We start from the raw sequence: 14,588 nt of genomic DNA, 5'->3' as shown, positions 1-14,588 counted from the left end.
CTCCTAGTCATTGGCAGCCAGCCAGAAAAGGCTCCCTTTATTCCCACTCTTTGCCCCTGCCAATCAGCCACTGCTTTATCCGTGCTCGAACCCTTCTTGTAATATCATGGGCTCATAGCTTGATAAGCAGACTCATGCGTGATATCTTGTCAAAGGCCTTCTGAAAATCCAAGCACACAACATCAACCAATACTCCTTTGTCTATCCTGTTTGTTATTTCTTCAAAGAATTCCAACAGATTTGCCAGGCAAGATTTTCCCTTGAGGAAACCATGCTGACTACAGCCTATTTTATCATGTGCCTTCAAGTACCCAGAGACCTCATCCATAATAATCAATTCCAACATCTTTCCAACTAACTGGCCTATAGTTTATCTTCTTCTGCCTCTCTCCCTTCTTGAAGAGTGGAGTGACATTTGCAATTTTCCAATCTTCCGGAACCATTCCAGAATCTAGTGATTCTTGAAAGATCATTATTAATGCCTCCACGATCTCTTCAGCAACCTCTTTCAGAACTCTGGCTGTACACTATCTGGTCCAGGTGACTTACCTACCTTCAGACCTTTCAGTTTCCCAAGAACCTTCTCTCTAGTTATGGTAACTTCGTACACCTCATGCCCCCTGACACCACGAACTTCCACCATACTGCTGGTGTCTTCCACAGTAAAGACTAAAGAAAAATATTTATTCAGTTCATCCACCATTTCATTGTTGCCCATTACTATCTCTCCAGCATCATTTTCCAGTGGTCTGATATCCACTCTCACCTCTCTTTTACACTTTATGTATATAAACAAATTGTTAGTGCCCTCTTTAATATTATTGGCTAGCTTACTTTTGTATTCCATCTTTACCATCTTAATGATTTTTTTAGTTGCCTTCTATTAGTTTTTAAAAGTTTCCCAATCCTCTATTATATGCCCTTTGGCTTTTATGTTGGCTTGCACTTCCCTTGTTAGCCACAGATGTGTCATCTTGTCACGAATACTTCTTCCTCTTTGGAATGTATATATCCTGTACCTTTTGAATTGCTTCTAGAAATTCCAGCCATTGCTGCTCTGCCATCATCCCTGCCAGTGTTCTTTTCCAATCAATTCTGGAAACTCCTCTCTCAGCCTCTGTAATTCCCTTTACTCCACTGTAAATCTGATACATCTGACTTTAGCTTCTCCTTCTCAAATTTCAGGGTGAATTTGATCATATTATGATCACTTTCCCTTAAGGTTCTTTTACCTTAAGCTCTCTAATCAATTCTGGTCATTGCACAACACCCGACCCAGAATAGCTGATCCTCTAGTGGGCTCAACCATGGGCTGCTCTAAAAAACCATCTCATTGGCACTCTGGAAATTCCCCCTCCTGGAATCCAGTCCTAACCTGATTTTCCAAATGTACCTGCATATCGAAGTCCCCCACCACTACTGTAACATTGCCCTTTCAGCATGCATTTTCTACCTCCTATGTAATTTATAAGACACATCCTTACGACTGTTTGGGGGTCTGTACACAACTCCCATCAGGGTTTTTCTTACCCCTGCAGTTCCTTAGCTCTATCCACAATGAATCAACACCCTCCAACCCTACGTCACCTCTTTCTTATGATAAGATTTCATTTTTTTATCAACAGAGCAATGCCTTCCTGCCTATCCTTTCGATACAATGTGTATCTTTGGACATTAAGCTCCCAACTATAATCTTCTTTCAGCCATGATTCAGGGATGCATGCAACATCATACATGCCATTCTGCAACTGTTCATCTACCTTATTTCATATACTGCGCAGATCAGATCCAACACCTTCACTCTTGTATTAACCCTTTTTGATTTTGTAGCACCACACTCAACCTTTGGATTCGTAACTTTGTCTGATGTCTTACCAATATCTGCCTTCACAACCTCTCCACTAACTGTACTGGCACTCTGGCTCCCATCCCCCTGCAACTCTAGTTTAAACCCCACAGTGGAGCATTAACAAACCTTCCCACTAGGATATTAGTTCCCCTCCAGTTTAGCTGCAAACTGCCTCTTCCGTACAGGTCACACCTTCCCTGGAAGATAGCCTAATGATCCAAGGATCTTAAGCCCTCTCTCCTACACCAACTCCTTAGCCACGTATTAAACTGTATAATCTTCCTAGTTCGAACCTCATTAGCACATGGCACGGGTAGCAGTCCTGAGATCACAACCCTGGAGGCCCTGCCCTTTAATTTAACACCTAACTCCCTGAACTCCCTCTACATAACTTTGTCACTTGTCCTATCCAAGTACCTACATGGACCACAACTTCTGACTGTTCACCTTCCCACTTAAGGATGTTGAGCACTTGATCCATGATGTCCCAGACCCTGGCACCCAGGAGGCAACATGCCGTCCGGGAATCTCCTTCTCACCAACAGAACCTCCTACCTGTTTCCTTAAATAACAAATCCCCTATCACCACAGTGTGCCTCTTCTTCTCCTTCCCCTTCTGAGTCACATAGGCAAACTCAGTGCCAAAGACCCGCCCACTGTGACTTTACTCTGCTTGGTCATCCCCACCCCCACAACAGCGTCCAAAGTGGCATACCCGTTGTTGAGGGGGATGGCCACAGGGATACTCTGCACTAGCCCCTTAACCCCTTTCCCCTTCCTGATTGTCGCCCAGTTTCCTGTGTCCTGCACCTTGGGTGTAACTGCCTCTCTATATATCCAATCTGTCACCCCTGTAGCATCCCGAATGACCTGGAGTTCATCCAGTTCCAGCTCCAACTCCTTAACACAGATTGTTAGAAACTGCTGCTGGATGTACATCTCACAGTTATAGTCATCAGGGACACTGGAGATCTCCCTGCCTTCCCACATCCCACAAGAGGAGCATTTTACTATCCTGTCATCTCTACTGTCCTAGCTGACAGATATAAAGAAGGAAAAAACTTGTGCTTTTCTTTCCTTTGCTTTCTCTGGTCAAAACTCTATTACGCTGCCGTGAACCGCTCCTGTCTTTTATCCTTGGGCAGTGGATCTGATTGAAGTCCCCTCCTCTCCCAAAACATCAACTGTACTCTTTTCCTAGATGCTGAGTTCCTCCAGCATTTTGTGTGTGTTCATCAGCTATTCACAGTCCCATGTGAAGTCCATCTCTCACTAAAATGTCTCCCCTCTCCCAATCTTTCACAGATCTGCAAATGGAGTCCTCACTCCTCTTGGTGCTTATTGGTGTGTGGATATATGTGTGTGGAACCCCAGTTCTCCTCTTCCTTTTACATCATGCAATGAACAGTAAATGTAAGGGAGATCTGGGCTGTATACAGCGATTGTTCATATCGTGCAGTACTATGTCTCGTCTCCCTTTGACTATGAATCCATAGAATGATTGTTACCATGTAAACAGCTCTGGCCAAGGCAATGCGGGCTTTCTGCCCACCACTGAGAGTTACTCCACCTTCTCCAACGCTTGTCTGGTCACCATCTGGCAGCACCTGCATCCAAATAAAAGGTAAAGTTGAAGTTTCTATGGCAATTCTGGATCAATACTACCAGCATTTGAGAATTAAACCTGATTTGTTGAGGGAATGAGATCAGAGCAGGTGTCCCAGGATGGATCAAAGTTCACCTAGTTCTCCATCCCTTGCTGCCAGTATTTATGAGATGCTACCAGACATCAGTGTGCACGTGTTTGTTCTAATTTGCTCTGAACTATCAAATGGCAGAGCCTCTTGTAGAGTTCCTATTTACTCACTCATGGGCTGTTCACATCAGTGACGAGCAGTTCCTGTTAACTAAACAGAGCAGCCTGACTTTTTGGAGACCAGTTAACAGTCAACATCATCAGTAGGTCTGAATTTAAATCCTATCTCTGTGTGACAGGGATCAATTTCCCAGTTTATGATCTTTGAATATTTTTGGTTACTGAATCTATTGGCATTGGATAAATTTAAATCCTATCTCTGTATGACAGGGATCAATTTCCCAGTTTAGGATCTTTTTCTATATTTTTTTCCATATTTACAGATGATTACATTATTAATACAGCTGATAAAATAATATTTAGTACACTTAAAAGAGCATGTGAGTTGTGGGGTGGGATGGGGTGGTAAGTCATTTATTCTGGGGAAGAGAATCAGTACCAAGGCCATCTATTCACCTTCCATGACTGTAGTTAACTTGAGTTGAAACTCGTAACATAGGTCAGGAGTTACATTTGGACAAACTGCTTTATGACAAACCATAAATGCAGCTGTCACCATTAGTGATGCTTTTCATTCCAGATCTATTTCAGTAATTGTTTTGCAGCTTATAAGAATATAAGAACATAAGAAATAGGAGCAGGAGTAGGCCATCTGGCCCATCGAGCCTGCCCTGCCATTCAATAAGATCATGGCTGATCTGGCCATGGACACAATTTCACCTATCAGCCTTTTCCCCATAACCCTTAATTCCCCTACTATGTAAAAATCTATCTAACTGTATCTTAAATATATTTAGTGAAGAAGCCTCAACTGCTTCCCTGGGCAGAGAATTCCACAGATTCACCACTGTCTGAGAAAAACAGTTTCTCCTCATTTCTGTCCTAAATCTTCTCCGCTGAATCTGGAGGCAATGCCCCCTAGTTCTAGTCTCATCTACTAATGGAAACAACTTTCCTACTTCTATCTTATCTATCCCTTTCAAAATTTTGTATGTTTCTATAAGATCCCCTCTCATTCTTCTGAATTCCAAAGAGTATAGTCCCAGGCAACTCAATCGCTCCTCATGGGTTAACCCCTTCATCTCTGGAATCAACCTGGTGAACCTCCTCTGTCCTGTCTCCAAAGCCAGTATACCCTTCCTCAAGTATGGAGACCAAAACTGCACACAGTACTCCAGGTGCGGTCTCACCAATACCCTGTATAGTTGCAGCATGACTTCCCTGCTCTTGAATTCAATCCCTCTAGCAATGAAGGCCAACATTCCGTTTGCCTTCTTAATAAACTGTTGCACCTGCAAACCAACTTCTTGCGATTCATGTACAAGTACCCCCAAGTCCCTCTGTACAACAGCATGCTGCAATCTTTCACCATTTAAATAATAATCTGCTCTTCTATTATTCCTTCCAAAGTGGATGATCTCGCATTTACCAACGTTGTATTCCATCTGCCAGACCTTGGCCCACTGACTTAACCTATCTATATCCCATTGCAGACTCTCCACATCCTCTGTACAATTTGCTTTTCCGCTCAGTTTAGTGTCATTAGCAAATTTATGAAATGGGAACACACGATCATTAATCCAGATCTTCAGATTTCTACTCACTTACGAGTTTGAGCTACAGCACGGAACAGACCCTTTCAGCCCAATGAGCTGGAACACTCGGCTACCCACAGGACAATTTACAAGGACCAATTAACCTACTAACCAGTACACCTTTGGACCGCGGGAAGAAATCAGAGAACCCAGAGGAAGCCCATGCGGTTCATGGGGAAACTCTTTACAGACAGCGCTGGAAATGAACTCCTAACTCTAGAACACCTCAAGCTGTAACAGTGTTGCTCTAACCACTATGCCTCTGTGGTACCCAGTCTGATAGTAATAACCACATCACTAATTATACAATGATAAAGAAACATGGAAAATAAATTCTTCAAAATAACATTTTTTACAAACTTTTTGTTAGTGAAAGGGTTTCAACATGAGGTTCACATTGTCTATGGGCTTGCAATCGAGAGCTTACAGAATCACAATGCCTTATTAACTATTCTGCTTCCCACCCTACCTCCTGCAAGGACTCGATTCCATTCTCCCACTTCCTCTACCTCTACCATATTTGCTCTGATGATGATACTTGCCATAAGGTGCCTCTGAAATGTCTTCCTCCTTCCTGAACCATGGCTTCCCTCTTCCATTGTTAATAAAGCTACTGATGCATCTCATCTGCTTTGTGTCCTTCTGCTTCTGTCCCCTTCTCATCCTGGGCGGTGTGAGGATGGAGTTCTCCTGGTCCTCACCTTCCACCCCACCAACCTCTGCTGGTGACCATCCGACACTATTTAATAAAGTCTTCACCACCAGCTACTTTCCTTCTTACAGCACTTTCCCATGAAGCCACAGATAATGCAGCATGCGTCCTTTCATGTCATCCCTTCCCACCATCCAGGGACCCAAACAGTCTTTGTAAGTCCAGCTGCAATTCACCTGCACCTTACCCAGTCTAGTGCACTACATTTGGTGTTCACAAATTTCTCCACTGCACTGGAGAAACAAAACATGTTCAATTCATCAGGGCAACTCAGAGCTTCCTGCCACTTCAACCTACCTCTGTCACCTCCTGCACTGATATTCCATCGCCCAAACTAATCGTGAGCAACCATACATGAGTACTCGAGGGTTGACATGAATATGGTGAGCCAAAGGATTTGTTCTGTACTGTACAATTCTAAAAAACCTCATCTTCTGGATGGGCATGGTGCAGCACTGAAGACTTGACATCAAGTACTCCAACTTCATCTAGCTTAGAGGTCAGGCCCAAGACTAGGCCTCCAACATGGCCGTCTGACAACAGACTTCCATGGTCAGATGTTGGGCCAGCAGACCAGCGAGAACGGGGGTTGGTGCCCCCACCACACCCCCCCCCCCATCCCAGGTGATCAGGTACTGGGATCAGGGTTCAGTGCAGACAGGAGGCATGAGCCATGGTGACCCCTAGGCATGCAAGCCAGTGACATCAGAGTTCGAGACCTCATTTGGGGTCCCATCCACGATCCTCATTCATCACCATCAGTGAGTCCTGGATCAGTCCGGAAGATGAAACCAAAAGGTCAACCAGAAGTCTGGAAGTCGAGCCCCAGTGGTTAGAGCCATGAGTCTGAGAGCCTGCTGGGAAGTCGAAGGCCCAATGTCTACGAGTCTGAATCTACTGGAGGCTGGGGGCCAAACAGGGCTTGGAGGACAGTCTGTGTGCATGGGTGGGTGGATGGGAGGGCAGAATGGGACAGATTTTGTTGTTGTGTTTTGTTGCTGTTATTGTTTGTGTTGTTCTGTGAAAGTGGTGGGTATGCTATGTTGGCACAGGAATGTGTGGAGACACTTGAGAACTGCCCCAGAACACCCTGAGGTTGTGTTGGATGTTAAAGTAAAGGAGGTATTTCACAGTATGCTTTGCTGTATGTACATGGGATAAATAAATTAATCTAAACCTTAATCTGTAACTTACTTTCTCAACCTGTACAAAAACTAGTCATTTCCACGGCAAACTCTCCATTGGTGATCTCTTCAATAGCACACCTGACCTGCTGGATATGTCCCACAGACAGTATTTCACAACTACGTTTGTATTCTTACTTTCTAACAGCCCTCGTTCCGCAGCTTTTGTTAACTTACTTCTCCCTTTCTACCTGTGTTATCTCAGAGGACATCCACAGCTTATCTCAATGACATCTGGAGGTATTCTCTTTGTGCTATCCACCCCACCCCCCATTCTCTCTTCAATTTAAAGCTACTTTATCTTCTTTTGTCTCCTTCCCAGTTCTGAGGAAGGGTCTTTCACCTGAACCACTAACTCTGTTTGTCTTTCCATAGCTGCTGCCTGACTTGCTGAGTTCCTCCAGCAGTTTGTGTGTGTTGCTCTAGATGACCAGTATCTACAGGCTCTCCTGTTTGACAGTCTCTGGCATTTTTTGTTTTTCCTGCATTACATTCATCCTGTTGCCACTCTACGGTCACCCTTATAATGAAACATGAGTTGTAGCAGTAGTCAGGAGAATGAGGTGAGGGGATGATAGGGGGAGAGCGATAGGTGAGAGTGACACTTATTCCTCTGGTGAGTTTTCCACACAGCACTGGGATCCACCTCTCTGTAATATGCTGCAGGTACTGTGCCAGCAAGTCACGTGTAATGTATGAGAGATCAATCCGGATCATTAGATTATGAATAACTCTGCACTATGTTAGAGAGATCAGTAATGGATTCCACACCTTAAGATCTTCCAAGAGTGCACATGCCTCTACCACCTCCTGGTAACGCTTGCTATCAAACTGATTTCCAAAAAGTATGTTCTCACGGATTGTAGCAAACTGAATCCAGGCCTCCTGAGCAGCTAGGCCAAATCCTTCCACTTGTGTTGATATGTATACTTCGCCCTCAAGCCTGCAAGGGGGTAAGAAAAAAGAGCATAGAATTAGGAGAAGGGTTTTATTCTAAGCCTGTTCATGCATCTAACAAAATCATGTTTACCTGTGACCTAGCTTTATACAATTGCCCTTCTTCTATCGCTTTTTCAATAAGTACACTTCTGGGGCCGGCTGGTGGCACAACAACATTGGCGCCGGACCCAGGAGCGGAGGTTCCCAGGTTCAAAACCAGTCAGGTCCACTCCCAAGTACACTTTCCATCCATGCTGGGTTGAGTGTCGAGATCGCAACTCGACCTCATAAAATAAAGGGAAAATACTGAGAAAATGTCCGTGTGAGGAGTGGCGTGCCACACAGTCTCTCTCTCTCACTCCGTGCCTTGTAAAAGCCATGAAAAAGACATCATTGCGCACACACGCACACGCAGACACACACGCACAGACTCCCACGCACGCAGGCACACGCCAAAAAAAAGTAGTACACTTTTGGTTTCCTTGTTTAAGGTAGAATATTCTTGTTAAATAGGTGATACACTCATTTCTAGGATGACAGAAGATTGATCAGAATATTTTCTGTTCATTTAGATAACATTATCTATTTCAAATTGCCCTCGAGTCAGTGGAACTGCGCCATCTTTTTTAACTGCTGTAGTCCTGTTCTCTCTGAGGTTTTTAAAAGGGTCTCAGTAAGATACTTCCCTGGTGGGGGAGAGTCAAGAACAAAAGAGAGCAAGTAGGATAAGGTCCCAGCTACTCAAAGGAGAAATGTGGAGGAATTTCTGCTCCCATAGGATTGTTAATAAGACCCTAAGACATAGGAGCAGAATTAGACCATCCAGCCCATCGAGTCTTCTCTGCTATTCTATCATGGCTGATTTATTACCCCTCTCAACCCTATTTACCTGCCTTCTCCCCAAAATAAGAGGAGGTTCACAAGGATGATTCCAGGAATGAAAGGATTATCATACGAGGAATGCTTGATGGCTCTGGGTCTTACTCGCTGGAATTTAGAAGGATGGGGGGGGGGTCTCATTGAAACCTTTCGAATGTTGAAAGGCCTAGACAGAGTAGTTGTGAAAAGGATGTTTCCCATGGTGGGAGAGTCTAGGACAAGAGGGCACCGCCTCAGGATAGAGGAGCGGCCTTTCAAAACAGAGATGCGGAGAAATTTCTTTTGCCAAAGGGTGGTGAATTTGTGGAATTTCTTGCCACATGTAGCTGTGGAGACCAGGTCGTTGGGTGTATTCAAGGCAGAGATTGCTAGGTTCTTTTTCTTTTTTTTTTGGCGTGTGCGTGCGTGCCCGATGTTGGCGTGACAATGTCTTTTTCATGCCTTTAAAAGGCACGGGGCAAGAGAGAGAGAGACTGTGTGGCGCGCCACTCCTCACACGGACATTTCGAGGTCATGTTGCGATCTCGACACTCAACCTGGCATGGATGGAAAGCGTATTCGGGAGCGGCCCCGACTGGATTCGAACCCGGGAACCTTCGTTCCGGAGTCCGGCACTGATGTCATTGTGCCACCAGCCAGCCCGATTGATAGGTTCTTGATTGGACATGGCATCAAAGGTTATGGGGAGAAGGCCGGGAACTGGGGTTGAGGAGGAGAAAAAAAAAGGATCAGCCATGAATGAATGGCGGAGCAGACTCAATGGGCTAGATGGTCTAATTCTGCTCCTATGTCTTATGGTCTAATCTTTGATGCCCTTACTAATCAAGAAACTATCAACCTCCACTTTAAACATATCCAATGACTTGGTCTCCACAGATGTCTGTGGCAATGTATTCCATAGATTCACCACCATTTGGCTAAAGATATTCCTCTTCATCTCTGTTCTAAAGGAACATCTTTCTATTCTGAGGCTGTGCTCTCTGGTCCTACAGTCACCCATTATAGGAAACATTCATTCTATGTCCACTCTATCTATGCTTTCAGTATTTGATAAGTTTCAATGAAATCTACCCCAATCAAGTACCTGGGGGCTGCACCTGGATGAAAAATTTGAGTGGAGCACCAACAGGGGCTGTGTACAGTAAGGGCCAGAGCCACTTCTATTTCCTGAGGAGACTGAGGTCCTTTGGAGTATTCAGGTCTCTCCTTCACATGTTCTACCAGTCTGTTGTCGCCAGTACAATCTTCTATGCGGTGGTGTGCTGGGGCAATGGCATCAACACTGGTGATGTCAACAGGCTCAATAAACTGATGAGAAAGGTTGGCTCTGTTACAGGAGTCAAACTGGACATTCTGGAGGCTGTGGTACAACAAAGCACCCCACAGAAAATCCTGGCAATGTTTCTCACCTTCTGCATGCCACCTTGACTGAACAGAGGAGCACTTTTAGTAATAGACTAAGACAACTGTGCTGCCTCAAAGAGCACTATATAAGGTCATTTTTACCTTCAGCCATTAGGCTCTATAATGAGTCAACCTACAGCCAGGGAAGTGATGACCCCCTCCTGTCAAACTATTTGTGGTAACTTTTTTTTTATTCTTTCTACTTCTCTTCTAATATTTATATCTGTGCACTTGTAATGCTACTGTGACACTATAGTTTCTTTTGTGATCAATAAAGTATCTATCTATTCAATGTGACCACCCTTTGCCTTTAAAATTGCATTAATTCTCTTAGATACACTGCTAGGCAGTTTTATAAGAAAATCAGCTGGTAGGTTGTTCTAAGCATCTTGGAGAACTTGCCACAGTTCCTCTGCAGACTTTGGCTGTCTTGATTGCTTCCAAATCTTTAGGTAATCCCAGTCAGCCTCAATGATGTTGAGATCAGGACTCTGGGGAGGCCAGACCATCATTTGCAGAACCCGTTGTTCCTTTTGCTGAAGATAGTTCTTTATGACCTTGGTCGTGTGTTTGGGGTCATTGTCCTGCTGCAGAATGAAGTTGGGATCGATCAGATGCCTCTCTTGTGTGATGGATAAGAATTTACTTGTTCTTCTCAGCACTGAGGATTCCATTAATTCTGACCAAATCACCAACTCCATTTGCAGAAATACAGCCCCAAACCTGTAGGAAACCTCTGCCATGCTTCATTGTTGGATGCAGACATTCATCCATTTAGTGCTCTCCTGCTCTTCTACGGACAAACTGCCTCCTGCTTGAGACAAAAAAAATTCAAATTTTGACTCGTCAGTCCAGAATACTTGCTGCTATTGTTCAGCACCCCAGCCCTTGTGCTTTTGTGCATAGGTGTGTCTCTTGGCTTTGTTTGCACTTTGGAGGAATGGCTTTTTGGCAACAACTCTTCCATGAAGACCACTTCTGACACGACTTCTCTGGACTGTACAGGAGTGTACTTGGGTTCCAGTCATTTCTGTGAGTTCACAGCTGATAACATTGCTGGACCTCTTTCCGATTTAAAAAGGAAGTCAGTTTGATGTATCTCTCGCCTGCTGCACTCAGTTTCCGTGGCTGACCACTGTGTCCTCAACCTTGCCCATTTCTTGGTGCTTGTCCAGAAGAGCTTGAACAGGACATCTTGAAACTCCTGTCTGACACAAAATATCTGCTTGGGAGGCCATTTTCAACATTGCTGATAACACCACTGTCGTAGGCCAAATCAAAATTATTGATAAATTGGCATATAGGAGGAAGTTTGAAATTCTGGCTGAGTGGTGCCACAACTCAGTGTCAGCAAGACCACGAAGCTGATTACACTGGACAACAAAGATTTTGCTTCCTGAATACCTTTAGGTGTATCTTATGAATTTTGAGCTACTGACATGAAAATCACCATGAAATTTCCCTATCACACACCAATTTTTGAAATCACTGGTGGCATAGTGGCATCAGTGCCGGACTTCAGGGCGAAGGCTCCTGAGTTCGAACCCAGCCGGCTCCCCAGGAACACTTTCCATCCGTGCTAGGTTGAGCGTCAAGCTAGCAACTCGACCTCGTAAAAAAGAAATTGCCTGCTATAGAAACATCAACAGCAAAAAGTTGGCCTATGCTCTCTCATGAATTTAAAAGGCAATTTCCTTTTCCTTCCTTATATTTAATATTTCAATTCATAATTCAAGTCAATTAAAATGTTGCCTACAATGTAAGCTGGAAAGTTTCCTATCTTGTCCAGACATGCTTGGGCACGCTTAGGCAGCGCGACTGCTGCATGGCAGGACAGGTTTTAGTAATAATTATTGGGTTCAGGACTGTAAGGATAGAATTTGCTATCACCAGGCACAAAAATTTCTATGAAGGATTTTAATTTGTGAGACAGATGCTTCCCAGAATAACTGATGCCAAGATTAAGGAAAGCATTTTTGTTGGTCAACAAATCAAACAGGTCATCAATGACAGGCAACTTAAAGAATTTCTAGATGTGTAGTGCAGAATATATTGCCAGACTGCATCACAGCCTGGTATGGAAACACCAATGCCTTCAAATAGAAAATCCCACAAAAGGGATCATGCATTTAATCATGCATTGGGCTATATATCTGCAAGGTAATCAACTTTTTATTTGAAAAGTGACCTATTACTTAATATGCTACTTTCTTTAATGAAAAACAATAATTCTCTGTAACATTTAATGTATTGGAAACTGAATGTTTGAACATCTAAAATTTGCACTTTTCTACCCACACACTAATGCAGAAGACAAAAAAAACCATCAAAAACAAAATTTATGTAAAAAATCTGGAGTGCCTAAGACTTTTGCACAGTACTGTACCTGAGAGTGCAGTCAAAAGTGTTTTTTTCAAAACACTCCATCTATTATTTAACCTGCCATTGTCTCCTAACTCCACCGTTGCTCCCCACCACCACCGCTCTTCAGTCCACCAATCACTTCAGCCTCCTTTCTTAACACTTCCCTCCCCTCTTTATATTGGCCATCTCGCCTCTCCTCTCTCAATCTGATGCAGGGTTTTGACCAAAAGCGTTGAAATTTTTCTCCTTCAGATGCTGCTCTACCTGCTGAGTTCCTCCAGCAGATTGTTGGTTGCTCCAGATTCCAGCATCTGTGTTCGAGTGTTAAATTTCAGCAAACGTCAGTTTCAAATGTCTGGCCTCCAATTTTGTAGTTATGCCCCCTTGTTTGGGACTCACCCACTAGAGGAAAATTCCCAACATCTACCCTGAGAAGTTTCCTTATGATCTTCTATGTTTGAATAAGGCCCCCCACCCCCAATCTTCTAAACTTTCAGGTGTACTGGACCAGTTTATCCCAGGAATTAGTCTGGTCGATCTCTTTTGGATTGCCTTCAATGTTAGGATGTCCTTTGTTGGATAAAGGGTCTAGAACTCCAGTATACAGCCAGTGACCACTTTATTCGGTACAGGAGTGGAACCTGGTGTGATGTTCAGCTGCTGTAGCCCATCCACTTCAAGGTTCAATGTGTTGTGCATTCAGAGAGGCTGTTGTAACATGTAGCTTTCTCAGTCACTGTCATTTTTCTGTCAGCTTGAACCAGTCTAGCCTCTCTCATTAATAAGGCATTTTCACCAACACAAATGCTGCTCAATAGATTTTCTTTTGTTTTTTTGCACCATTCTCTGTGAACTGCAGAGGCACGAAAATCTCAGGAAATCAGCTATTTCTGAGATTCTCAAACCATCCCATCTGGCACGAACATTCACCCCATAGTCAAAGTTACTTAGATCACGTTTCTTCCCCATTCTGATGAAGTCCTGACGAAGGGTTCCGGCCCGAAACATCGACTCATCGTTTCCACGGATGCTGCCCGACCTGCTGAGTTCCTCCAGCGTGTTGTGAGTGTTGCTCTTCCCCATTCTGATATCTGGCCTGACCAACAATTGAACCTATTTATGCACTAAGCTGCTGCCACATGATTGGCTGATTAGATAATTACACGTATGAGCAAATGTATAGGTGTACTTAATAAAGCAGCCACTGGGGGCATTTACCCAAGTAGTATTCTAACTCTTCAATGACAGAATTTTCAGCATGTGAACCAACCTATCTTCTAAAAATTTCTGAATCTGCAGAGCCAAGATATCCCTCAACAAGCTGGCAAGGATGCTGAGCTCCCCAACAATATACTGTATGTTCAATCTCCTTTAATAACTCACATCTGAGGGAGCACAAGTCATACACTGAACTCCCAACAACAGTAAGAACTGACACTGAATTAGCAGTTCTCATTAGCACCACTGGAAACAATTTTGAACTGGCAGTGTAGTAGTGGGAGGATAGCTCTCCTCTCGACATTGTACTCAGCATCTTTCCACAGCAACATGCTCGTGAAAAGGAACTGACGTGCACTCAAAAGAAGGCCTTCCTGAAAAAAGACATATTTCTCCTTCTCAGCCGGATTCCCTGCAAGGTACTTCAATAAATTGTGAATGAAAATTCTGATCTACAAAACCAAAAGTTGAGGCAGGAGGATCAAGAACAAATATAAGAGAATGAGGCAGGGGAACTTTACAGAGACATGAGACTAACCGGCTCTTGATTGCTGACAAAGTAACTACAGTATATGAATGTTAATAATTAAATTGAAAGGAAGATGGGGGAGAAGGTAGTTACAGAAAA

At 43.8% G+C, this 14,588-nt stretch overlaps 1 protein-coding gene across 3 annotated transcripts in view; it reads right to left on the bottom strand.

Moving 5' to 3' along the window:
* abcc10 (ATP-binding cassette, sub-family C (CFTR/MRP), member 10) overlaps positions 1 to 14,588 on the bottom strand; it is a 92,991-nt gene that overhangs the window by 56,865 nt on the left and 21,538 nt on the right. For all 3 annotated transcript variants that reach the window (XM_063040528.1, XM_063040529.1, XM_063040530.1), the window contains 2 exons: positions 7,928 to 8,099; positions 3,358 to 3,456 (listed from right to left, as the gene is read on the bottom strand). In XM_063040528.1, the coding sequence (XP_062896598.1) occupies positions 3,358 to 3,456; positions 7,928 to 8,099 (271 nt within the window). The remainder of the gene's footprint in view (positions 1 to 3,357; positions 3,457 to 7,927; positions 8,100 to 14,588) is intronic.

The sequence above is a fragment of the Mobula hypostoma genome, chromosome 2 (assembly GCF_963921235.1).
Source record: "Mobula hypostoma chromosome 2, sMobHyp1.1, whole genome shotgun sequence".
NCBI lineage: Eukaryota > Metazoa > Chordata > Chondrichthyes > Myliobatiformes > Myliobatidae > Mobula > Mobula hypostoma.
The sequence above is the reverse complement of the archived record's forward strand: the minus strand, read 5'-3'. Positions and strand labels throughout refer to the sequence as shown.